General features: G+C 40.2%; 1 protein-coding gene across 1 annotated transcript; it reads right to left on the reverse strand.

Annotated features, from left to right (window-relative positions):
- Nucleotides 1-628: 628 nt before the first annotated feature.
- GPD1L (glycerol-3-phosphate dehydrogenase 1 like) lies at nt 629-27,217 on the reverse strand. Its single transcript, XM_050891423.1, has 8 exons — nt 27,165-27,217; nt 21,530-21,707; nt 20,013-20,153; nt 15,937-16,075; nt 14,623-14,735; nt 5,938-6,171; nt 5,407-5,513; nt 629-2,072 (listed from the first exon to the last, which is right to left on the reverse strand). The coding sequence occupies exons 1-8, from the start codon at nt 27,215-27,217 to the stop codon at nt 1,976-1,978; spliced, it is 1,062 nt and encodes a 353-aa protein (XP_050747380.1). The 3' UTR covers nt 629-1,975.
- Nucleotides 27,218-27,924: the final 707 nt, after the last annotated feature.

The raw sequence follows: 27,924 nt of genomic DNA on the forward strand, positions 1-27,924 counted from the left end.
TTGCCACAAACATCTGATGTTACTCAACTTCTAGCCATCTGTTATATTTAGCACTGAATCAGAAATAAGGCAAAATAACTTTTCTCATCGATGAATATCTGATGACATTCACGGGATCTTCCAAAAATTAATGCAAAACATTATAGGAGCACAAGAAATGGTACCCCTGAGCTGAAGCATCTTCCTGTCTATACAAAGCTGTCCCAATGCTCGCCTATTTCAGAGTAATCCAGGCTACTTAAGTATGACAATTATTCCCAGGCATCCCCTTTGTTTTAGCAAGTTTTGAATGACAATTTAAAGCTTCAGGATGGGTTTGTGCTCACGATTTCTGGTCTAAAAACATCACTGAGAACAGTGAACAACAGTTCTGATACTGCTCAGAGGTTTGGAGTGGATATTCAGAGCAGATGGGCATTCTTGTTGAGCTCTGTAAATCCTGATGCTAACCCTTGTCTCCCAGCTGCAAGAATGAGTCCATGCTTTATCTACCCAGCATATATTTTACCAAAAAAATTACAGTTTAGTATACAAGAAAAGCGAGACAGATTTCATTTATCTATCTTCTCTTGCATCAACCTTCTTAAAAAAAAAAAATCCAAAAAAACCCAACCAAGCCAACCCCACCCCCAAACTGCATAAAATCACAGATTTTCCAATAATAAATAAAATTAACCTCCCTGATAAAGCAAAGGTGCCTGAAAAAACCTAGCTGAGATACCTGGGGAATAAAAGAGGCAGATGCCTTTGAGAAGCTTTCTGGTAGACTGGTCATAAAGGACTTGATCCAGCACCCATTAAAGTTTTGTCCAGTGAAAGAGTAACTTCAGAATTCATCGTTTCTCTGGAGTGGCTGGTTCAGGACTACAGTCCAGTTGATGTTCCAGTCACTGGCAGGCACTGAAATGAATGCAGTCAGTGTACTAGCACATAACCCTTTTGACAACACAAGCATGATCTACCAGGGAATTTCCCATTCCTTGGAGTGTTGTGTGGAGTGCAACACTTTGTAGCTGATGGTTAAGCTAGAAACACAGCATGACAATTCTGAGCAGTGGATACCCAAGAGTATCCTTCCCCACCCACCAAACAATATCAGTGAAGAATGACCACAGGTACAACACTAAAATGAACCCTAGGCTCCAGGGTTCAGAATCCCCAGGTCAACATCTCCCACTTGTTTTGGGCAATGGGATTCTAGAAGAGCCTAACACCTGGGAACGGCAAGGGAGAAATGGAGAAATACAAAAATGCAAGGATTAAAAAACAGAAGGGGAGGTAATGATCCCCCTCTAGCATATTCCCTTTAAAAGAGTGTAATTAAAAACTTCAAATTCACTTAGAAATTGGTTTCAAAATAGTCTAACAGTTTTAAAGACTTTCAAAAATCAAAATATTCTTCACCAGAGTTCATTAAAATATCCCTGTAGCCCCCTGAATAACTGCTACCACTTGTTTTGCATTAATATTACTTAAATTAATATAATCATAAGCATGCAATATGTTAAAATTTCATTGTGTATACAGAATAAAACCAAGTTCTCATACAAAGACTCCTAATATTTCAAGGTTACAGGCTTGATTCAGTCTCCATCAAAACCAGTGGGATTCCTCCCACAGTGTCCAGTGGATTTTGGACTAGGCCTTAATAAGAGACAACAAAACATTGTGTTTTATGGTGCAGAAACGCACACAAAGTACACTTGTGTATATACACTAGATATGTAGTGCAACTTTTGCATTGCGTATCTTAAAACAGTTGTATTTTAGCCGGTAAAATGACAATCACCAAGCCAACACTGCATGCTATGTCAAACTAGGCTGTATAACAAAAAACAATACCCATTCAGAGACATTCACGCTGTTACTGTTGCCTAGTGAGCAGCTTTGAACGAAGCTTAACGATACAACCACTTGAACCCAGATATAAATTTGAAAGGCAGAAAGCTGCATTAGTACGACGGCCTGATTGATTTTATATGTGCTCTGGATGACTTTGAAGGCAGGATATCATCTCTCTGACAGGCTTCCCTTCATAGCAGATTTGATACACAGCAGTGAATAGTGGAAACCTGAGGAAACAGGGTGGGGAAAGTAGACACAGTGTAAGTTTATTCTGTAACATTTTCTTAAATGAAAGAAATAAAATGGGGTGAGGATAGGGAGAGGAAAGAGAGAGACTGAAAAATCAATTTCTTTTAATATTCGTCAAGTGCTAACGCCAGGGTGAAAAGTGCTGGATAAATACAGAACCTACATGCATCTCTAAAATGAGTCACTCTCAGAAGCCTAACTAGCTATAATGGAGCCTGCAACATTCATTATGTATGGCACAGCCATTAAGTGATCTAAAAATTTAAAAAATTAAAAGCACTCGCATCTTTCTTATAGCAGTACTCATCTATGGTTAGAAAGGATGACTTGCACATCAGTTATGCATTATCTCTGAGCAATAATTTGATAACACAATTGCAGAATGTGACACAAAGAGACCCAAGAAGAAATTAGAGGTCAAGTTTTTAAATAAGAGTCCAAAATTAAACGTGGATTTTGAAACACTAAATTCAATCTCTTCTTTTTTTATTTTTTAAATTGGCCTCGTTTCCAATCACCCCCAAATTATTCAGGCTTCTCTGATAATGTGAAGGCTTGTTACAGCCAAGACGCTTTACAGAAATTTAAATTTGCTTTCTGTCCTTCCTGGACAGTGACAGCCAGACAAGTCCCATTTTCATACAGAGCTTGGTGAATTTTAGGGATTAATTATCCGTTCACCAAAATAAATACGCCATTTCAGTGTGACCTTTTATACTGATACATTTTGACCAAACACACTACGTTATTTTGATTGAAATAAAAAATAAGGAGCATTGGAGATGGTGAAGTAGTTAATTTCTGAGTGATTCAGAATAGATCTGGACTAGGGCTTTCCCCTCAGGAAAGCAGTCCCATCAGTCACTCTAAAGATTTATCTGTAATGCACAAATGCATTATAGAACAGAACCCCCAACCAGTACTGAGCACCATATATGCTTGCCAATACAGTCTGCTAGCATGTGTTATACTGAGGGAACTCTGGTATCACCACATAGCTCTGAACTAGACTCCTCAGAATGAACCAGAGGTCACACGAGAAGGCACGAGCCATTCAAGAGTACCGTTACAGCATGGCGACTACTGCATTGTCAGGGGCAGATACAGGATTTGTACTTGGCTGAATGCAATACTTTGCATTACCGGGGGGAAAAAAGTGGAGGAATGGACATGCTTGTGAATTTAGTCCATCGTTTCTATGGCTTTTACTACAAGTGCTCAATGCAAAATGTAGAATTTCATTTTTATCTGAAACTGCTATGAAATGCATGTCCATTTCTTTTGGTTTATTTTTGTGGAGAACAAGACAAAAATAGCAGCAATAGCAAAAACTACTTCAGGTCAATCCAACTGACTTGATTTTTGTTTTTATTTCATTGGTGGAACCAAAATTAGCATATAGCCACATAGCTGCTCTTTCAAATCCAATGCTACACTGTTTAGGTTGCAAAACCCTTACTAGGAAATACGCAGAAAAAAATCTTACACAAAGACTCCTGCATTTATTAACAAGCCTCACTTATAACTCACTTTGTATAATATATTGGGCTGGGGGGGCTGATTTGCTTTTACCGTAAAAACTTAAGTGTAGGCACTAAAATAAAATTTTCTATGCCTATTTGAGATTTTACTAGAGGCAACCACAAAACATGCGAACCTTCTGAAGCAAAAGCAGTTTCACACAGCTTTAGATACAGTACTGGCAGTTACTTCTGCATGAAGAAGTACCACTACTACAAACCACATCTTGATATATAAGTCTTACTGTTTATCATCACAGAGAACATTACTCTGCTGTGCACAGGTCTGCCACACTTCATGTGGGGAAAGCAGAATCAAGGCTGACTGCAGGCCTAGGGCCAGCAAACCCCAAATGCATCTCATGTCTGAGCACATTAAGAGGCCTAGTTCTACAACTGTTGAAATGAAAAGATGAATTGCACTATAAATATCAATAGGCATCAACCCTGCTACCAAGGCTCTTCTGCTGAACTTTGACTTTAGCATATTTCTGCGTAGCCTTGGGACTCTTTTTGTAGGATGAGAGTACGAAATTTTACTCTTACTAGACCTCTTCACTTTGAAACTGCGTCTGTTTTACTGTGTTTTGTGTTTTAAAGCAGCAGCAAGAGAGTTTTTGAAAAACATTGAAAGTTGCTTTCAAAAGTCTTGTTGAATGAGACCTTTTATGAAGAACTGACACATATATGTTGGTATACCAAACAAATTAGCAACTCTCTGTTTTCATATTTTTTATTAAAAACACAACCCAAAGTATTCTATAATGCACTCTATTTGTTGTTAAGATAGAACAGGGGAAAAAAACCCAAACAAAAAAAACCCACCAAACACAGCATCCTGTCTCATTTAGGGAATCATAAACAGCAAAGACTGAAGCCAACATTTTAATTAGATTTTTTTACTGCACTTAGCTTAATTACTGTACACTGCAGAGACAGACTTAGGTGCCTTACACCCAAATATAACGTTAAACAATAAGTAATTTAATGCAGCTGATCCATTAAAACTAGACTTTAAAAACTGCTTTGGAAAAAAAAAGTAACAAGGCTTGGTCTTCTGACTGGCAGTCATTTATTTTCCGATTTTGCCTCATCTACAAACAGGAACAGATAGATGCATCCCTTAATCTCATAAGGAGACAACTGTGTGTGTGGCTTTAGGAATCATACATGTTCTCACTTGAATACAAATGAACAAGCCAGGACAACCTGCTTAATTTCATACCACAAAAAAACCTTGACCTACACAAGCAGATGGTAGGTTTTATCCTACAGCAAACTGGAAGTCACATTAGAAAGAGAACTGCGGTACCTAAGCTAGAATCCATGTGGACAGAAGCAGCCACTCTATTCAGCTGATCAGCTATACAGATCCTTAATAAAAAAGCTCCTCTCCTTGGAGATAAGTAATGAATTTACTACTATGAAATGAGCTGTAGAGCCTCTTCACAAGTCTCTTTAGGAAGCTCAGCGTCTATTTTCATGTATTTTATTCTTTTCACATGTTAAACCACACTCACTGTGCTTTTCTGTGATAGCAGAAGGTAATAACACATTGTGCAAACAGAAGGGCATTCACAAATTTAACGTCACACTATTAGCTCTAGCTACAGCAATATTATTTTGAGGTTCTATTCACTTCTGTGACTTTAACTGGGGATTAAGCTACTCATATTACAGTGATTTTCTTTTTGGCTATTACCTTCATGAAGATATCAACACCAAATATGCAGACAGAATTATAGAGATAAAAAAAGGGTATGCGGAACCTGCTTTATCTGTTCTTACTTACTTTTCCAGCATTCCTTTCTGCTTGAGGATGCGATACACTTCTGCAGAAGTCTGTGGTCCTTGCAGTTTCTGACCATTCAACATTTCTTGCTCCAGTTCTTCAATAGACTAAACAACAAAGGGGGAAAAAAAAAGGGGGGGAAGAAAAGGAGAGCTATGATAAACTTCTCATAAGCCTGACAACATCATCGGGGGGGGGGGGGGGGAAGATGTTACTGAGGGTTTTTCCTTTCTCAAAAGTGACCTTGAGTGAGCATAAATAGCATTCTCCTATATTCTTGTTTGTAAATGTTCTCCTTCTTAAATCTGCATCTCCCAACATCTTATCTCTCCAGGTTTTTTTTTTTTTAATCACCCCTCCTTTTTAACACCCTTATACTCATTCTAGCCTTGTAACACACTCAAAAATGAGAGGAAAGAGAAGGGTACTCACTCAGTACAGCTAGCATGTCTCAGATAACCGTACTATTACTCCAACAAACCAGGAATGCTAGTACTTGCAACAATGGATTTTACCCAGTGAATAAGGTACCTTTCCAGTTTTAACGAATGCTTCTGCTACACGTCGATTCCGGCCACCGTAACATGTTGTGATGAGATCAGCAACTCCACAGCTCTCCAGGAAAGTGGCAGTAGACACCTGTCCTTTGCAAAAAATTCTGGCAAACGCAATCATCTCCATTAGGCCAAGGCGAATAACGGCAGCTTTGGTATTGTCACCGCAGCAAAGGCCATCACAGAACCCAGCTCCTACTGCTACTATATTCTAATGAGAGAAAAAAAAAAAAAAAAGAGAAATGAGTCAATTATTGCTTACAGAATCCTAGGAGACACCAAAAGACAGAGTGCAGATGTCCTTAAGAACTGCAAACACTTTACTAGTGTAAGACTAGGTTGTTGTTTTGGGGTTTTTTTGTTTTTTGGTTTTGGGATTTTGAGGTCTATAGGATAACCTTAAAAAAAAAAAAAAGAAAAAAAAAAGATGACAAGTCTTACATTACTAAGTATTTCCAAGGATAAAAGCATAGTTAAAGCTCTGGAACAAGTTGCCCCAGAGGCTGTGAAGCTATTATTATTGACTATCTTTACATACAAACAGGTTACACTACACCCAAATAAGGTTTTATCTAGATTGAGCTGTTCCTGCCCTGAGGTTGGGGTAAAGTTAGACTGACATCCCACAGCCCTTTTATCCATATTTTCTTTATGATTAAAGTAATACCGAATCTAAGAAACATTTATTGACTTCCATGCTGATATGCTAAGGGACCAAACTCAGCCAAGCTAATAGTAGTCAGCCCTTTTAGGTATGGAGTTCCTATAACAGTAATAGTTAATTAAGGATTCCCAGAAGGTTCATGACACAGGAAGACCTTTCCTAAGCAAAAAATGTTGTGCTTTTTTTTTCCTTAGACCTGGTGACAGCCTTCTACAAAGAATGTACTGTTTCTTGATGAACAATCAGCTATACAGTCCCTTCTTTGGTTTACGAACATAGAGATCAGTTGAGAGATGTTTAAGTGAAGTGACTATAAAAGCTATTTTCTGACCTGGGAGTCAGAGACTAGCCATGGTTAGTTTGCCCCCACAAAAAAAACCCAAAACCCAACCCCCTACCAAACCCCAAAACACTCCAAAAGAGATGTCATTCTGACATGCTGATAAAGCAAACAAGGAAGCAATAGATGTAGTAATACCTTTCTGCATGCAACAACAGCAGTGACCTCAACAGAAACCACAGGAGAACCAACATTATGGCACCTAATGTAGCACCTGATGCAGGGGAAAAAAAAAAAACAACCAACCAAAGCAACTTTGTTGCTGAAGAAACAGCAAGTCAGAAGTTGCTAATGAAAGCAACAAGCTGATTAACAGCCAGTTTTGTTTTGTTTTTTGAAGTGTAAGAACGAAAAACTGCAGGCAGCTGCAGTGCTGTGTGACCAGTCATAGCTAGGTGACTGTCAATCAAATGAGGTCAGAGGATGAGGCATCATTTTTTGAGCAGCTAGCTCAGGTCTAAAGGTGACCTTAAAAATTGCACACGTATCTCAACATCAGACCTGAAGCAGCAAAAGATGATCAGACTTTTAAAGCTGCTACTTTAGATCATCTTGGCTTAATTCTTGGCTGTGATGATTCAGTCAAGGTATGTTTTCATCAAATGCCTCTCCCAGACTAACCTTCAATATTTGTTCATTTGGTGGCAAAGCAAGAGGAAGTCGAACAGGTATTTAAGAAGTTTTCAGACAGGATAACCCATTTAAATGGTATTTACACATACGCGAACTCTGCAAGTGTTTAGCGCTCAGCTAAAAATAAAAACATTTTTTAACAACCTCTGGGCTTTTTCCATGTACTTCTTGAACACTCCAATACTAAAGCTTCCCCTTCCCTCCAGCTTTGCCTGCTTTGACTTTCCTTTCCACTTTGAAGCAGCCTACCTGATCATAATTTACAGCATGATTTGGCCTATGGTATTTTGTTGTCTACTTCTACCTTTTGCAATATTTGTCTTTGGAGCAACAGAAATATTGTTTTAAGCAAGTCATACCAAGACTAGTTAATTCCGAGGAAATGGGGTAGGGAAGAAGGGAAGTTGTGAGTCTAACTCTGAAACACTAAGCTTCTCATTTGTACAATGTCCCCATTGTATGTTCTTACACATAGTTTGCAAATAATGAGCAAACAAGACAACTGATTATGCTCTAGAACACACACCCACGCCTAGGAGACTGTTATATCCTGGTCTACATAACCCTCAGGCCACAACTATGAATTTACAAGGTCTACCATTTGGCTTCATTTAAATCCTTGAAGAATCTATGACAACTCTCTTGTGTCTAATATACTGTAGAGAACTGAATTATACCACGCTGAAAGTTACCCCTTACTGAAAGACGAGCCACTCCTTTTAAAAACAAAACAACAAAAAAATCTCACAAAGCTTGAGACTGAGTCATCTTTCAGTCCAAAGCAAGATCAAAACAGGCAGCTTGGTACTTGAAATCTCTGGGTGCAGGCACTAAGGCGAGTTTGTTTCAGGAAGATGCATAAGCAGAACACAAATTAACACGCAAGAGCCTAATGGCACTAGCACTATAGCGACCCTCTGAGAAGCAGACTGGGGGGGAGAAACAGGTATCTATCTGGCAAAAACATCTTTCTGTATCTGATATGGTTGATCCTGAACGCTGCCACTGCCAAAGCCTACACCTGAAGTTACAAGAGCTCCTGCAAATGCAACGGATATACATTTGTGCAAGAGGAGAGTGCCCACGTTTCCGTGAGCTCAAAGACTGACTGTACGTGCATACACAACATGGGGGTCCGAAAGCCCAATAAGCAAGGATGACTTTAGCCTACAAACAAACCTGTTGTTCCAAAGGTTCAAAAAATACTGGGTTGCGGTTTAGGCCCAGCCAGCAGCAAAGCACCATGCAGCCGCTCGCCCACTCCTCCTCCCTCGTGGTGGGATGGGGAGAAACTACAACGAAAGGCTCATGAGTCAAGACAAGGACAGGGAGGGATCACTCACCAGTTATGGTCACAGGCAAAACAGACTCGACTTGGGGGGAAAAAAAAAAAAAAGAAATCGATTTAATTTGTTACCAATCAAATCAGAGTAGGATGATGAGAAATAGAACCGTATCTTAAAAACACACCTTCCCCCCACCCCTCCCTTCTTCCTGGGCTCAGCTTCGCTCCCGATTCCTCTACCTCTTCCCCCCCAGTGGTGCAGGGGGGCAGGAATGGGGATTGCGGTCAGTTCATCACACGCTGTTTCTGCTGCTCCTTCCTCCTTGGGGGGCAGGACTCCTCACATTCTTCTCCTGCTCCAGCGTGAGGTCCCTCTCGCGGGGGTCAGCCCTCCACGAGCTTCTCCAACACGAGTCCTTTCCACGTGCTGCAGTCCTCCACAAACTGCTCCAGCGTGGGCTTTCCCACAGAGTCATGGCCTTTTCCAGGCCCAGCCACCTGCTCCAGTGTGGGGTCCTCCACGGGCTGCAGGGGAATCTCTGCTCCACCATTAACCTCCATGGGCTGCAGGGGGACAGCCTGCCATCTCACCACGGGCTGCAGGGGAATCTGCTCCAGTGCACCTCCTCCCTCGCCTTCTTCACTGACCTTGGTGTCTGCATGGTTGTTTCTCTCACATCCCACTCCTCTCTTCGCTGCAGCTCTTCCTTTTTTTCAGCAGTCTTTTCCCCTTCTTAAATATGCTATCACAGAGGCGCTACCACCATTGCTGATGGGCTCAGCCGTGGCCAGAGGCGGGTCTGACTTGGGGCTGGGGGAGCTTCTAGCAGCTTCTCACAGGAGCCAGCCCTGTAGCCCCTCCCCCGCTACCAAAACCCCGCCACACAAACCCAACACAACTGCATATGGTTTTAAGTTACTAAAATACTCTGCACTAATAGGCGAGTCTTTAGCTGGTCTGGTATCCAGAAGCTGGCGTTAGTCCTAGTTATTCTAGAACATGAGCAAGGACTGGATTCAGTTATTTTATCACTGGGATAGTGACCTATGCTCCAGAAAAGAAATGTTGATGCCAGGCAGTGCTCACAGTATGCGTCAGAACAAATGAGAAAAAGTGTCTTTTACTTGCACATCACCTGCTGCAAACGTGCCAGAGGTCACAAATGCAAGGTCAATAGATGACCAAGAAACCAAGGCTAACAAGTCTGCATACTTTGTTGACAGATTGTTCTGTTACACAGTCAGTGCTCAGAAATATCCAGTTTACAGTCCCACTCTATTTACAGTAAGTGTGTGGAATGCTCATGAAGACAGCTTCAGAGGCCATTTCTGAGGCAACCATTACCTCTCCATAATTAAATGGATCATTACAGAACTAAGCGGAAATGTTAATTCACCTGGGATGTCCAGCCTTCCTTGAGGTAGCGTCACAGCTCAGCACAGCCTGCTTTCCCTCCTGTTTACACATGAACTTGGAGAAGCTTCTTGCTTCACATCACAGCTGAGAGAGGTCAAATGAAGACTCAACAAATCAAAGAGTATCAGCAGGACTGTCAGAGAGGTTAAGCATAAACTGCTTGCTTGCTCCTGGCAAACGTGAATGTAAATAATGGACTTCATTTCCACGTAATCTCAGGAAAGAGTAATTACCACAATCAACTTCTACAGCACCTAGCCTGACTATCCAACAGTGACTGGCACAAACACACTTTGCAAGACCACCTTTGTAAGCAATAATGCTGGGTTTCATAACCTGGTAAACAATAAATCATCGTTCTACTTCTTACTTCTTTGCTTAAGGCTAAGCTGGAGCCATAAGATTTAGAGATGGGCCTGAAGCAACCTGAAAGGCAACCACAGCTGCTGCTCCTTCTCCTTCCTACAGTAACTGTCACAGTCCTTGGCTGCTGCCACTTGAGGGAGTTTAACTCTCCAGATCCCTGAACAAATACGAGGCAGCTGGAGCATGGCCATTTTCCATATCCAGAGATTAGATTCTCACTTCTCCTTCCCGCACACTCACCCCTATCACTGCTGCACTGGGTAAGTGATTCCAGTACAGTTTACACCCAAGAATGCAGCTACCGATGTTTATATTGCCTTGCAAGTATGCTGCTAGGTTCATACACCAGCTCAGTCTTGCCTCACGTCTGTGCTGTTTGATTGTAAGACCACACACTGGCACCGGCACTAAGGACTCTAAGGACACCTCAGAGGTGATAACCTTGGGTCTGTGCTACTCTGCAGTATCACATCCATCAGCATCAAGGAGCACGTCCATACGTATGCATAGCTTACTCTTACAGTGGTGTCATAACCTTTAAGCACTTCCGAGGAAGGCCCCTTCATCGTCTGGCAAATGGCAGCTGGAACTTGTAGGTGGCCTTGGGTCAGGCTGCCTGTAAAGCCAACTGGACACCTTGAAACTGAACTATCCAAATTCGAAGTTTGTTAATCTCTGAACTCAACCCTTAGAAAAGGTCAACAAATAAATGAGAAATGTGCTTCAGTCCTCAAAAGAAAAAAATCCTGATAGAGAAGAACATGCCAAGCACTTTTTGTTTCTACAGCCAAGTTACTCTAGACAGCTGTTCTTCCTCAATATCATCAGATTTTGTAAAGTGACTGCCATTCCCTATTCACCCAGTCTCCAAGCTGATGTAAGACTGCAGTTTCACTGCACTGATTTCTATACTTCAGTCCATCTCCATCAGCCCATTGTCACAAAAAATAAATACAGTAAATGAAGTGGATATTCAATATATATATGCATATATATGTATATAAATAGCAATCAAGCACATGTTCTGTCATGATCACTCAGCTGCAATACCTATTATTACAGTCTGAATTCAAATATGCTTCAAAAAACCAATTTCAAACCTACAATTATCATTATTGTAAGGGAAAGCTGTGCTCAGAGCACTCTCTGTTACTCTTCTGTATTTTTTCCCAACCTTTAGGCAACCATCCACATTGAAAATCTTCCCTGCTTAGAAAGGCTTGCAGAAATAAAGAGCGGGCTAAGTATAGACTTCGAACAAGATCTAGTCTATTATGCCAGAAATACCAGAAAAGTCTCCTTTTCCCAAGCTGGTATTTATAGAAAAATGCAGAAGCTGGGAGAATATACTACTTCTCATAGTGTAGTATTTCTCATCCTTTAAATACCAATACACGAGTTGCTTTTACTATTTCCACATCGAAAAAGACAGTCTGGACTGGCATGTGTGCCTGCTTACTTCTGTCCTCTAAGCTGTAGTTTGCAGTAATGCTGCTGACATTTTGAATTGGCACCGCTATAGAAAGAAAATAGAACCTCTCTTTTTATACCCGTCTCTTCACACAACACAACACTGTCATCTTCTGAAATAGGAATTTCCTCCTTCCAGCAAGTTAAATAATGCTAATTTTTACTATTTTTTCATGAAGTAACTTTCCAAATTTAATAAAGTAACTGTCAGCTGACAGAACCTATACTTTAGATTTTTCCCTAAAAACAATCACATGAAAATATGCTTATTTTTCATATTTTTTATTACAAATTACATTTATCAGACTAATCATAAAAAAGCAAAGTGCTTGTTGTTACCCTTAGCAAACAATTCTAATAATAGGAATGTACAACTTCTAAGAAAAAAAGCTCAAGTTTACATTTCACTATTCACATCTGAGCTTTGCATTTTGCTTTGCACAGGCAATAAAAACATACCCATCTGTTTAATTTTAGCTTCTTCTTTTCTTTCAGAGGCATACATGTTCCCAAATGCATTAATAAAATTTTGCAACGTTCAAGTTAAAAACAGCTCAGGAAATTATTCACATGCTGTCAGTGCAAGATTTAGCATTAAACAAGAAAGGGTTTTAAATGAAAAATTACTTTTAAAAATATGATTTTAATAAAATTTTCTTTGAGATTAAGGAAGAGTTGTATGTTTAAAAAACATCACCTATACTAGCATGACTGATCTATGCCACTTTATACCAGTTCATGCCTTTTAATCAGGGAAGAAATCCATAGTATTGTTAAACAAGCTATTCTATCCTTAATTCGCTTTTTGTTTAGAGATCATACCATGCATTTCTTTGGAAGTCTCAACTCAGTTATCAAAATAGACTGCAATCAAAACCAAATGACCAGAGCACACAGAATATATAAAGCTTTTTAGAAATGCAGCTAGAGAGTTCAGTCTGCAGGATGCATGATGAATAATGAAGCAGGAGGGAGGAACAAAACAAGGCTACAAAGGAAATACTGAGGTGAAACTTGTGTATCTTTCCAGGTCAAGAACAACAATTTATTTAAATTCTTCTGCACTTCCAAAGAGATACTGGTATCTTGCCTGACTTGGACCTTTACAGTGGAGTTTCAGTGTCTGCTGACTAGCTGCTCAGTTTGATGGGCACGCTCATCTCTAGTGCTTTCACGAGATTTGTCTGGAATAAAAATTATCTGGGACAGAACTCCTCTATCAGACAAGAATTTAAGCTAGCCAGAAAACATCAGGCTGAGCGGATTTCAAAGAAAAATATATCTGTAAAACTTTTTCACTAATTTCATGGGTCTATACACAGGGATTTCTTTCCTGCTAACCTCCCACATCACCACAGCATTTTAAAGCAATGGTTGTGCAGCCAAATTACGAGCTCCACAATCTTGAGAAATTGCTATAAATACAGTAACTCCAAAGCATGTTACACCAAAGTGTATCCCATTAGCCCAGTGCACAGACTCATGACCTCCTCCTTCTCAGGACTTCCAGTATGACAGCTCTCAAGACAAAATTATCAAGAAAACCAGTATGCCAAAAATTATGTTATTATAGCTATCAATCTACTTCCCACTGAGCAGGAATCAGAACTCCGTAGCTTAAAGACATCATTCATTGGCTTGGTAGCTTTGCAAGTGAATGGTGTAGTTTACACATAATTTCAATAGAGAAAACAAAGCAATACAAAAGAATTATCCAAAACATAAAAAATAAAAAAGTAAGCCAAATTATCTACTAAACAACTACACCCATCAGAAATGCTTCTATGATAGATATCAGATAATGTGAACTACAGTACTATTGGCCAGAGTGCCACACGACTAATGCCTTTCTTTCATAAATGGCCTGTAAATCAACCTGAAAAAAACAGCAGTAAGAATATGTTTAAGCTAGCCTTTGCTTCCTGTCAGCATCAATTTTGTTACCAAAAAAATTCCAGATGAGTAACTGTCCAAACTAACTTTTTTCTTATTCAGGTCATTTCTGTATGTGGTTATCCACAGGAACCTTAGGCAGTGTATGTCCACAAAATATAAAACATAAGAGTGCTCACAGTGTAAGTCAATGAAGAGGGGAATAGTTTTGTCAACAGACACAAAGGATTAATGCCAACTTCTTTCTCCCTTTCTTTTTGTGAACACACTGTTGCAAAAAGAAAAAGGGAACTAAAATGGATTTAGAAATATGTTGATCAGTTAGATGAAATCAACACTTGTTTCATGACTGTGTGTAAGCTAAGTGAAAGATGTAGAAAGAGAACTTGGGAGATGGTGAGACAAGGGTCTAAAAGCCAACTCTCAGAACATGCTGCTCCCTAATTTCCCATCTGCTTCTTCCGGAAATGTTATGTAGCAATTTTATATATTATATAAAGCACAATAAATGTAATTCTTTAAATGAAAATACCCTCTTTTTTCTAGAAGGATCACCATTCCACCTGTGTACCAACTGCAGCCTGTTAATCTTACCTTCAGAGCACCGCAAAGCTCAACCGTATCTGCATCATCTACTACAGTTATTCGGAAGTTTGGAGTCTGCAGGAGTTCTTTGAAGAGAAGGCCATTTTCCAAGATTTTGCTGCCTGTTGAGAGAGAGAAAGGAAGGCTAAAAAATGAATGATTTATTTGGGTGTTATTTAGCCTTTCCTGTGCAAGCAGAAATACTTAAAAGCAGAGCTAAGGTTGTTCTAGCTTCATCCTAAACAGACTCCTGTTTTAAGTGACTACAGACATGTCTACATTGCACTTAAAAGCTCTGCACTGAGTGACTCTGGACTTCTTCATAATTCATTGTCTGCTCAGTAACAGATTCTAAATTAACTCTCTAAATTAATTCCATTAATTCTCTATACTCTCTCTTTTTTTCATCATTCTCTTTAAAAAGAACAGTTAATAATAAAACAAAGATGAATTAAAAATATAGCAGGTGCAATTCTACCAATTAATTTTAAGGCCTGCATTCCAGAAAAATACCTACTGATAAAGGCATACAAGGATGTTTTATTAATTGTGCATGCTGCCACTGACAAATGTTTCTAAGCACTAAGAGGTAATCCAACCATTCAAAAATAAGTTCAATGCAAAAGCTGTTAATGAGAGGTTACAAAGCTAAAAATGCACAAAACTGTAAAAATTAACACTGAAAAAATAACGTGAATTCTGTGCTATTATGCATGACTACCTGTATGCATATACACACACACATGCGCCTATCTAGACACTGTGAAATCCAAGATTAGGTACGTCTTTGTGCTGCAAAGGTATGCAAAGATCAACACAGAACTAAAACCATGTCTAGCTTTTGGGGGAGCTAATTATTTTGAGAAATTAAAACAAGATATTGATACCTTAAAAAAAAACCCAACCCAAACATGCATAAAGGTACCATCTGTGACCATAACACCTGAGCTGGAGTACAGAATATATAATCATTTATCCATATAAAGCCATGCAGACCCAAGAAAAATCTTAAGCACAGTAATAAAATAAAGCAGTTTGTTACATGGAGGGTGTTAAAAAGCATGCTTAGTATTTCACCTGCTAAGGTCACAACCCTAGTGAGACTAGGTAAAATTGCACTCCTCCCTCTCCCTCTATTCCTGGTACTGTCCTAGTACTTTTGGAAGTGTAAACATTCTAGGAAATTCAACATTAAAATAAGAAGAACCCAACAGTTTCTGACAACAGCCAGCTAATGTTGAAAATTATAAAATTTGAGCTATTTGGTGTGCAACTGTGAGGAGAGGAGCATGTTTTAAACATTCTTATTACTTGGAACAGTACCTATTGTGGTTTCACAGAATTTCTCTGCTGCCACCTCATTGGCAATGTTAGCTCCCATCAGCACACTGATGTCTATTCCCATCTTCTCTCGAATAATGTCAGAGATCAGTTTGAGTCCCTCCGGGCCTTCATCTATTCCCTGCAGCCAACATTAAATGGAATTACTAAAAAGTCATTCATTAGACACAGTAGAGAAGAAAGCACATCACAATTAGTCTTGTCCACAGGTGAGAAGTGCAACAAGGCCTATTCAGATAGAGACTAACAATGACAGACTTGCTACAGGTGAAACTTCTGCTGTTGTTGTGACCTCTCCTAGCTGTCTTCTTTTCACAGGAGGTAGCACCTTAAGAATTAGGACTAAACTTTAGATGATGGTAACAGTTTTTATTCCATGCTCAATCAAAGTCCTGATTCTAAGAAGTGCTGAATATTCACCTTTGTTAGTTCAGAATCTCAGCTGCTTATTATCAGTGTATCCTTACTAAAACCAGTGAAGCATCACCAATCCATCAGTTGTGAATCAGGCCTGCACTTGGATTTGAAATTGCACCAAAACTCACAAAAGGGCATCCCAATAACTTGGTTTGTGAAGAGGTATCTGAACTGAAATATCAGAGACAGATTCCCTTGTGTATAATACCAACAACAGTTTACTAGTAGAAACCCAGTTTAATCATTTTGAGTACTACTACAAATGGAACAGCTGTTCACAGATATGTAGAATGCTGAACAACTGAGAATAATTTAACTTCTAAGGATATTTTTCATCTGTATTTATAATGCACTCTTTACAAAGCATGAAAGTAGGGGCAGAAATAGGACCTTAGAAAAGATCACCCCAGACATTAATGCTGCAATGGAGAAGAGAGTCTTGTATCCTGAATTGCCTGAACCAAGAATTCCAAATAAGACCACTTTCTTCTCACAAAACCCTTTTCTCGTAGCCTGCTAAATGCAGACTCCTTTTAGAACAGGGGCATGGCAGACAAGCTACTGAAATGGTCTTTCTTTCCCACAGTATACCACCTTCTATACAGTACTATTTTTTAATGCTGGGGACTTGGCACTTTTGGGGATTGGTTATTTTGAATTATGACTTAAAGGCAAAAAGGCAGTGTGATCCTCTACTACTTCCAGATATACATATACACATACACACACTTATATGTTGCCAGTAGTGACATTTCAGGCAGCCAGCAATTTGCATTTCCACAGATCAGAGGTGCTATTCCTTAAGTAACATGGTGCAATCAAGACATGCAGAAATGCCTGTATAAAACCAGCCAATTAAACTAGTGCTTGCATTTCTGCATTATTTTTCAATCTGTATCACTTCATGCACAGCTCTGCTTTCTCATCTTTAATGAGCCATACAGAAAGAATCTGAAAGCAAGCACACATATATATGTTGTATTTTTCCCTCACAGTGTCAAAAATGTCCCCACAAAATAACTGTAAGGCTCCTCCTCTTAAGCAGGCAATTAATAAACAGAAAAGCATGCACACATTGGGAACAACTCCAAAAATGTGAATACGTACACAACAGTTATTCATCCAAGTGAAAGGAGATCAGAGAGGCTTAGGTGCCAAATTCAGCCCTGCTATGAAACAGATGCAACTTCTGACAAAGTCAAGGAGAGCTGCACCTGTTTCTTCTAGAGTTAAATCCAATACGGAATGACCAGATGACAGGAGAAAAAACAAACACCCCTCCCTCCCCCAAAAACCAAGGCTCCAACGTGGGAATTTCCACTGGGCAGTAATGATCCCTAGGCAATGCAAGTCCAATTCTGTGGTCTTATTGCTTGCGTCCTAACATGCCTCCCAGAGCAATCCCTGGGGCCCGTATATAGGTAGATGAAAATGAGATGAACGTTGAGGCTGCCTGAAGACTATTTTGAATGACCTCCCCCTACCCTGCTTCCTGTGCTCACTGCTGTACCGCATCGTAAATTGTATATGGTTCCTCCCCCCACACCCACACAATGATTTGTTAGGTTTTCATAGATACCAGTGATCAGAACTTATGTAAAGCAACACAGCTGCAAATGTTTCAATGGGAATGCAGATTAACCAGCAGACAAATGTCTTTATTTCCCAAAGACCCAGTTTTATTATCAGACGTTAGGCTCTGCTTGCAGATTAGACTGTCAAAAAAAAAAAAAAAGAAAAAAAAAACCAAACTAAAAGACGACACACTGCTAACTTGCCAAGCAATTTAGAAAGCACTGAAACAAGACATCCCACTAATGGTATTTTTCAGAGCAGAACTGCACTTTAACTGCCAAAGTTAACACAAGCCACTTCAACAGCATTAGTGTTGAGCATAATGAGACCACTAAAAATATGACTTTGATGAAAACAGCATGCATAAAGAAGCTGCAAAAGTAGAGGAAAGAATGCATTCCTGCCTCTACGACTTAGTTTCATTGTTGTGTTAAATCTCTGTCCTTTCTTCTTAAACTATACTTTTAATGATGTACAGTTATGCCTTTTCATAAAAGCTAACATGTACTTTGCATTCTCCTGCAAAAAAATGAAGGGGCCTCACACCATTTCTTTTGAAAGACTGCCCACTGATGCAGTGTCGCAATGTGACAGCGGGAAGCTGACTAGTAATCAACTCTGCTTTGCCTGGCAGGTGCCACTATTTTACTTACACTACACTAAGTATGGGCTTTTTGTTTTGCTGGGGTTTTTTTGTTTGTTTGGGGTTTGGATTTTTTTTTTTTTTTTTTTTTTTTTAAGATAACTATCCCCGCCTCCTTTTTTATTTTAAACATAGCCACTAATCAACACTCCATTAAAGCACCGGTAATCAATACCCAGAGCAGTAATCCCAAGGGAATATAGGTCCAGACTCTGACTTCAGATGTGCTGACATAAATCCTCATTTACTCCACTGATTTCATTAGAGTTATTCCTGTCACTAAGGACATGAGAACATAAATCACATTTAGCAAATTAAAGGAGAATAAAGTCTATCTTGAGCTTACAGAAGAAAGAAGCATAAATGGACAACTTCAAAGCAATAAACTTAAGGGCATCTAGGACAGTTGTGTGGTTTTGATGCTATGCATTCAGCTCTTTTAACACTGCCTTATTTTATCCTTCTACAATATGAAAAGTTTTTCTACAAAATGCAGCAAGTGCACTTGGGAAGCATTACTTTTTCATACATCTCAGCAATATATCAGGTCAGCACTGACAAAACGATACAGACTTGATGGGCTTCGTTAGCCAAACTCAAGAGACAAGCTTGCAGTAAGTAGTGATATGGGGTTTTTGTTCTTTCTGAGCATGGATCCATAAATGTATCTTTTTCCAGAAATAACAGTAAACAAGGGAATGCGTGCTGAGAAAACGGCCTACTCTCAACTAAGTACAAAGCAACAACAAACCAGAATCTTCCAAACTTTGTGGGTATAGCTTATTCTTTGCAGCTAAACACACAGTGGGGGTGTGGGGGTGTGTGCAGGGAAGAAGCTCATCCACTTTTAAAAAATTCTCCTGCCACCAAAACTACAAACATTCCAGTGAAACACTTCCTGCACCTCTGCCCCCTCCTATTTCCTATGCTTGAACTGTCTTTTTGGGCCATGCTGAACAGACTCTCCCGTTGCAACACAATATTTGACATGAACAAGAGCGCTATCCTCTCAGTCACATGAAATTCTCTCAGCAGTTCTTAAAATGATCAACTCGGCGTGTGGGATGTGCGTTAACAATCAAAGCATTATGCTTGTGCTCTGTTCTTCATCTAATGATGCATTTGGAAACAACAAATAAAAGATTGGAAAGCTTGGTGGTGCAAAACATATTCACTCTCTCTTTCTTTTTAAGTCTTGTGAACAGCCTCATTTTCCTCTTCCTGCAAGCGCTAGCCTAAAATAAAACAATGCATAACAATCCACTAATGACCAAGACAAATTCCAATCTTACCTCTAGAAAAGTTTAATGGAACAATCAAGTGAATAATGCAAAGAGACTTTTCAAATCAAAATATCAAGCCATCTTGTTTTAGAAGATTCCATGACACATTCTCAGTTATTAATGCATAGTATTTATTATACCTTTATGAGAGTTATACCGAGTGCTTTCTTGGGTACTCGTCCTGTGATTTCATCGCAGACTTTATGAATGAACTGATGAGGAATGACAAAAACGAGCAAGTCTGCATCCTGTACAGCTTCATTAAGGTTTGGGACAGCAACCTGTGTAGTTATGAGAGAGAAAGGCCACATAACTTCTTAAAATTAACACTACACACAAGTGTTGTCTGATAAGTAAAAGCACATTTTGGTCTTATACTGAATGCTACAAACTACTGTGCTTCCTCATTGAAAATAAGCGATAACATAAACTTCCCAGAAAACCAAAAGAATTTAAGCTTTCAAACAAGTCATTTTATGTCTTGAAAGGGGCATCTTCACAGCCACCAGCATGGTTAGTGCTACAAAAATTCAAAATGTTCCATAACATTCAAACAAGTACTTTGAGTAAGAAAATATAAAATAAGAAGCTGCCTTCTCTTTGACAAAATAACCTCAATTTTTGATAAATTATTGCATGCAGAAAAGTAGTTTCTTCACTTAGTTCCCTATACACTCAAATTCCTTCTCCAGGCCTCTTACACCTACTAGTTTATATTCTCTTTCTCTGTACTCATAGATTTTGTTCACCCTTTAAGAAGGTGACCTACTTTGAAGTCACTTGCCAGACTCCACTTCTCCTAACACTTGATGACCATCTTAAAATAACACTCAGGTTTAAAATGTAGCTATAAGCTCAACCTATTGATAAAGAGAACAAACTTGAATGACCAGGTAGTGGACAGCAGAAACACCACACTTGCTGAAGGCTAGGGAAATGCGATTTCAGCATTATTGTTGAAGAAAAAACTGCAATGCATGGCAATTCATGTTTTTCCTGCCCACAATCTCTACTGAATTGTCAGCTGCTGCAGCGTCTTCCTATAATGTTTTTGGGGCAAGAGTCACCACCTGCCCACCCACCATCACTTTACGCCAACACAGAATAGATGTGGAGTCCCACCGTTCTGCCCTGGCAATGCTACATCTAACATGCTGATCTGACTGCACATAGTTGAAACGCAACTGAGAACCAGATAAACTGCAAACAGCTTACAGTTTGCTTGAGAAATACTCTAGTTCTCATCCTGTAGTACTTTCTAAGAATTTCAGAGTACTTGAAATCCCTTCAATTCTCACTGACCAGCCAGCTCCCTTCCAAAGTTGAGGCCAAATTTTTTTAATGGGCATGGTCAGAGCTCTTAATCTTGCTTCCGTTTTCACATTTGCTTTCTTATACAGAAACTGAAGCAACATAAAGACAATAGTGAGACCAAAAAAAAAAAAAAAAAGAAAAAAAAAAAGAGTACAGTGAGTTGGATTTACCTACCTGCCTAATTGTATAATTTTACTTGTATCAGTAATATATCAATAAAATAGCATGCAGTCTGAAATATTATAAACCCTAAAGGTGTTAACAAAACAAATTTCTATCTCTGTTCACAGCATGAGCAATATTCCCTCTGCTCCATAACTAGAATTTAACTTCTGAGCCTTACCACATTATCTGGCAGCTTGTATCCGGGCAGATATTTTACATTTTCGTGTTCATTATTTATGATATCTGTCAATTTTCTCCCATTAATATTCTCCTCGAAGACCCACATCTTCACTGTGGAAGCAAACTTTTGCAGTTTTTTTACATTATTGCCTATTATTTTGGCAACCGCAGAACCCCTGCAGGAAAGAAAACAAAAATATTCTAAAAAAATTATGATTTTGCTCTAGAAGAAAGAGATTGTCTTTAAAATAAACATAAATTCACAGGTTATTGAACCAGTTACTATGCAGCATTTTTGATCTAGTAAAACAAGTGGAAAAATACACCAGTCATTCACACCTGCTGCTTTCTCTCAAATATATCTAGAGTAGGTTGGACTGAAGCATTTACTGAAAACCTCCTTACTTATTTTGTCTGCTTATTGGCTACTCAGTGAGAGTTTGGGTTACTCTATTTCCACAAATCAAATGGACTATATCTTCAAAGCAGTGGTAAAAGTGACACACTCAATTTAAAAAAATTGATCATTTTCACCTTTAAGAAACGGGAAGCTTTCTTTGCTAAGATGACTGACCCATCAGTTGCTGTACAATACTGACATGCATTTAAAGCCAAGAAGCATTTATATCTTGCATAAGTTATAAGCTTTACGGTTACGCTGCCAACCTCACAGAATTTAACTGTTGCAACGGCATCCTCTGAATTTGCAGGCAGACAATTCCATTACTGTTAGCCTCATTTTCTCCCCAAGGACAGCACACAGTGAAACCTGTAGGACGGTGATCAATTTTACTACTCAAATCTCTAAGCAACAATGATATTAATCAGAATTACTGAAACTACATACAAGAAGAGGAACAAACACAACCTTCCCTTCCATTCCTAGCCGGAATGCTATATGGAAGAAAAAGATGCAATTTTATAAAACCTGTTAACCTAACTTCCTTTCCTGAGACAAGAAGGTGGCTTCATAATTACTGATAACCTACTAAGCAGACAAAAAGAAAAATTCAGTAAGATGCGATAAAAATACACAGAGTCACCAATCTGAGGCTTGCGTATGTGGAAACTGCACACTTTATTATAAGGTAAGAACACTTTAACTTTTCAAATCTAGTCATACGCACACACTCCCCTAAATTTATTATCGACATTGCTTGTAATAAACTCATAGCTGGCAACTAAACCAAATAGATTTATTCTGCTCCGAGAGCTTTTAATATGGCACAACTCATTGTGCTATATTAAAGATTTGTGCTATCACAGGCCTAAGGTCACTTTCTAAGTAGTGGCAGAAAAGATTATAGTATCCTAAGTAGACCTTCTTCAGTTAAACCATAAAACTGTATGTCTTAAAAGACTGGAATTTATTTCTCTAATAGCACTTCACACACTACAAATTCCCCTGGGTTCAGGTGGTGATACAGAAGCCACAATCGTCAGCCATCTCTTATCAAGCTCACATTCTAGATCTGCATGCACACAGAGTGGTTTCCACTGCAATGGTACACAACTCACCAGCTCAACCTCCAAATTTCAGATCCACACAAACAGTATGAATCACATTCAACACAACAGAGGTATGTGTTCCTCAGAAAGTGCTTTGAGTTCCTTGAACAAAAGCACATTTACAACTGCAGATTTAGATACAAAGTCTGGATCCTGGCAAGTCACTGTCTTCAGTTTTGAACTTCACTACACATTCTGTGTGCTTAGTGTTGACAGAGAAAGACAGAAATAACTGATTCAGCAACTGTCCCACTGGGATTTTCAGTTTGCCAGCATAAAGTTCGGCAGCGTGTACTACTTGAGTGAGACATTAATTCCATTACTACTTAACACTTAAATGCCTTAACTGTCCTTTTTTCAGCCTTTGAATGTAGTATTAAAGAAGTGAAGATTTGCCTAGTCTTAGTTCCTGAATTCAAGAAGGTTGTTCTGATTGGCTTCTCTGGTTCCTCATTTCCTGTTATGTTGCAACAACTGTTGTAGGACTGAATTAAGCAAGGTCAAACAACTGACACCGAGTCTAAGATTGCTCTATGCAAGGTGAAATACCAGCTCCCAACACCTGTTAATCCAACAAGGAAGCCTATATTCTCTTCTGTGCCCTAATACTCCTGAATGTGTACTCCGAAATAATTTACTGGAATGTCTGGCTCATCTTGTATACTCCTGACACATCGCAAGGCAAAGGAACGTGGATTCTTGCCAATTTATTCCTAGCAATAACAGTTCTAGTGTGAGCTAGGTTGCAAGACTTGGTGCCTGCAGCAGCTCAGTTACACAAGAAAAACCATAGTGAAAGATTCCCTCATAAACCTTAACCCTGACATGCTCTGAGGGATGATTAATGCTATTCAAATAATACAAGGTCGTTGCATGCCAAACAGTTCTCTTCCTTGCAATGAGTGTCAAAGGTACGCCCAAATACAATCACATACGCTTATTTAACACTTCTGAAGAACTGTATCTGACGCTCACTGAGCAAGACCACCAACTTTGTCTCCTGCCCTTCACTGTTACAGTGTATCACAGTTGGTCTGCTTTCCCCTCATCACTTCAAAAGTAAAGCACAAAACCCAGAAACTCCTAAACTTGCCCTGATACCAGCATCAGTGGTCACACTATGCAAGTGCAAATAACATCATTAACTCTAGCTCTACCACTTGTCCCTGTAAAATCACCTCAGTTAAGCCACAAGTTTTACCTCCCATTTTTCTACAGCAAGTTCCTAGCCATATGAACGCCTCTGTCCCGGTAACTTCCCATCTCTTCCCAAACTACAGTTTCTGTTCAAGTTGGGCAATCAGATTAATTAACAACTGGTTCTAGCAAAACAGACAGGGATAAATTCTGGCCATGCACATCTTGTTAACCTGGCCTGGAAATGTTATCAGAAGAGCAGCCAGAGAGTACATGTCCAAGGCAGCATTTGCAGTGTTTTAACTGAATCTGGGCACTGTCCTTGAAGCCTGAGGCTCCAAGGCATATTCCCAAGGTGTACTCTCTTCACATAAAAGAAAGCTTATTTTATCCCCTATCTTAAAGATCCTAATACGATCACTTATCCACCAGCTGAGCAACCCTAACTGAGCAAGGCCAGCAAAAAGCACAGCTCCTGCTCTTCGGTGCCATGCAAGCCATCTGTCCTGTCCCATGATCTTCCATCAGGTGTCGAGTGACCCCTGCCAAGTCAACTTCATTGTTAAGGTGACCTTCCCCCTAGCAAACCGACCAAACAAGTCTGACTGGAAGTAGTTTATCATCCAAGGTGATTGGCTCAACCCTTCTAAACAGTCACTGTTGTGCCAAGCTCCTTTAGAGGTTTTTTTTCGACCCAGATATAGGTTAAAGGGCTGTGAGAAGGCAAAGACGTCCATACAGTTACTGGCACTTGTGGGACAGAATCACCTCACACAGAACCCCAAAACCCCACAGCCTCCAAACTGCTAGATGCCAAACCCCACTCAGTTCAACTACTTACACGCTTAAAATTTAGGCAACACCAGTCACACACTCCTGTAATTCAGGCTTCAAAAATATACCACCCCAAAATACCAATGATAAAATGTATATAAATGCTTCAATTTCTTTCTGTTTATGTGCTTTTGAGCATTAAATGCTTCCACTATAGGACGAGAGGCCCCAGCTCAAAAAGGCACTTACAGGCACACAGGTACACAATTCAAATTAAGTCCCATTTATTTCAATGGTTGCGTATATTATTGAATCACAGTGCTCTTTGTAGTCAGGATTTGGTGTCTGTCATCCCTTGGACTCTGAAGAAGAAATCATCTACCTCTCCAAGAATTATTGTATTCAGAAACATTCGGGGGGTGGGGGGTGTGGAGATGGGAGAGCTCTTGCACATCAAATCTTTTGCAATTTAAAATTTTTGATTACTTTGGTTTCTGCTTTCCTGCTACAAAAAAATTGCCACACTGCTATCAAATATGAAATAAGCTATCAGTTATTTGAATACATTTATCTGCAAAAGAAAGAAAAAAGCTGATGCCTGGTAATAGCATTATGTCTTTCTCTCAGCATCACAGATAGGGGCATTTTGCCACCAAATATCCAACCTGTTAGGCAGGAGCTTTTCTTGTTATTAAACTGATCCAATGAGGTGAAAACAAAATATATATGCATGCGGTTATTGCTAGTAGGTAATATCTACAAATCCTTTTGCTTCTGCAGGTGTGTTTCACAGTGAATCAAATATAAATGCAGTCAAACTTCCTGTAAAACTTTTTGTTAGATTTCAAGTATGGAACAACAGCAACAACACTCCTAAGAGGCTGATAGGTCTAACCACGTAATTTCATTGACATATATTGCAATGCACACTATCTCCCTGTTCATCTTACAAGCTAGTGCAAGGAAAGCAAGAGATGCTGCATTGAAATGTCAGCCATTCCCTCAACAAGCCATCACAAAGAAAAACATAACTTGGCAGCTGCTGATATTTTTAACTATGCAAAACAGCACCAAAAGCCAATTGCACGGAGAGAGCAGGGGGTGAGCAACAAGTCTGAGATCACTTTGACAAAAGGCTGTTAAGTTTTGTTTAATAAACTGCAGTACCTTGCTCTACTCCAAACTCCTCTGAATTTAGATTTAGTCTTAAAAAACAGAAATAATATATGCTTAGCATTAGTAATTGAAGTGATAAACTGTGAAGATACGTTTATATAACACATTGTACTTAACTTATTCATTGTAAGTAGGGATCCAGGGTAAAAACAGTGATCAGGAATGGTAGAGAAATTGAAGAAGCAAGCCAAAGAATTATTAAGAAGATGCTCCTCTTAGAGAAATGATTAGTGAATCTATTGCTTTCAGTGGGCACAACAGTAAGTTTATTTAAGTCTAATTATAAGCTAGTGATAGGTGCATCAATAAAACCTTGTCTCAAGCCTTCAGTGTGCCTCCGCATAATCAAATTGAAAAAAGAAAGAGTATTTCAAATAACCTAGCGTCTCACAACTCTTCTTTGAACTACCTTGGAAAACAGCTAACATAGGAAACGCCGAACAACACTCTTGGAGAGAAGTGGACTTGTTACAAAAGCCCTACAGGCAGCGCCTAGTTAGCAATAACCTGCCGAAAAAATGTTCAGTATCTTTCATGTCTACATCACCTGACATTGAACAAACCACACAACAAATACCAGGTTAAAAATATCCTACAATAACTTCTTCACACAACAGATGGGTGCCTACAAGCACGCCAAAACAGGGTGCTCGATTCTGCCGCTCCTTCCTGCGTTTACTTCAGGGCAGCACCTCTGCCGCCGAGAGAGACCGAGGGCTGGAGAAGCCCACCCGTACAGCACAAGCGCGCCCAAAAGTCCTCCACAGACCAAGCCCTGCTGGCAGCTGCCGGCGACACCGTGTTTTACCACCAGCACCGGGGCGGTCGCCTCCGGGGCGCGGCTGCCCTCACCGCCGCCACCCCTGAGGGGAGCGCGGCCGCGGCGCGAAACCCTCCGGCTGCGGGCCGGGGGAAACGACAGCGCTGCGCGGGAAGCGACAGCAAGGCCCGGGCGGCACGGCCGCAGGGAAGGTCATGGCCGGGGCCGCCGCTGAGGTGTCAGCCCTCTCAGGGGCTGCTGCCGCCGCCGCACTCACCAGTTCCCTGAGCCCACGATGCAGACCTTGAGGGGCGCCGTGTAGAGCGCCATGGCAGCGCCACCCGCGCCCCGCCAATGGCCGCGGCGATGGGCTCCGTGAGGCGGCCGCCTCACGCTCCCCCGCCTCCGCCGTCAGGGGATCGCTCTCACCTCCCTCTGCCCCTGCGGCTTGCCGGGAAGTGTAGTTCCGCCCCGCGTCGCTAATTCTCTCACCCTTGCCGGCTCTGTGGAGGCGTCGAGGGCTCCCGCCATGGAGGGCGAGGCTAACGGCAACGGCGTTAGCCTCGCCCTCCATGGCGGGAGCCCTCGACCAAAACTGGCAGTCCCGCAGGCACCGTGCCATATCCTTATTGTCACCGTTTTCTGCTCAACTAATGCCATACATTTCAGTCATATATGTCACGACAAAACTCTTTCGCTCTCTCCTAGTGCCAGAGCAGCGCTGAATAGCTTCGGAGTAAGTCTGTAGAAGCGCCCAGATGTGGAGGAACCAACGTATCAAGTAATAAAGCAGGTCAGGCCCGGGGGGAATCTTAATGAGAGAAAGAAGAGTGTTTTCAAATACTCCTTCCCCATAGCCTTTAGCCAAAATCATGTTCTCCCTCCCCCATGCTTCTCCAGGGGAAAAAGAATGCAGATAAGCTGTTGGTTTGGTAAGATGGTTTTGAGTCACTGTGATAAACTGTTTCATCAAAGGTGTATTTCTACTGACACCTTTAGCTGTATTTAATAATAACCTGGAAGCACTCAAATACAAT

Source organism: Gymnogyps californianus, chromosome 2 (assembly GCF_018139145.2).
Source record: "Gymnogyps californianus isolate 813 chromosome 2, ASM1813914v2, whole genome shotgun sequence".
In the NCBI taxonomy this organism is placed as follows: Eukaryota; Metazoa; Chordata; class Aves; order Accipitriformes; family Cathartidae; genus Gymnogyps; species Gymnogyps californianus.

What these genes read in the sequence shown, in the direction of transcription:
- GPD1L (XM_050891423.1), bottom strand. Translation starts at nt 27,217, where the DNA reads ATGGCGCTCTACACGGCGCCCCTCAAGGTCTGCATCGTGGGCTCAGGG. An exon ending in ATTCTGTGAAACCACAATAG is followed by an intron (nt 14,736 to 15,936) that starts GTACTGTTCCAA and finishes CTCTCTCAACAG; the next exon opens with GCAGCAAAATCTTGGAAAAT. An exon ending in AGCTTTGCGGTGCTCTGAAG is followed by an intron (nt 6,172 to 14,622) that starts GTAAGATTAACA and finishes TTCTCTCATTAG; the next exon opens with AATATAGTAGCAGTAGGAGC.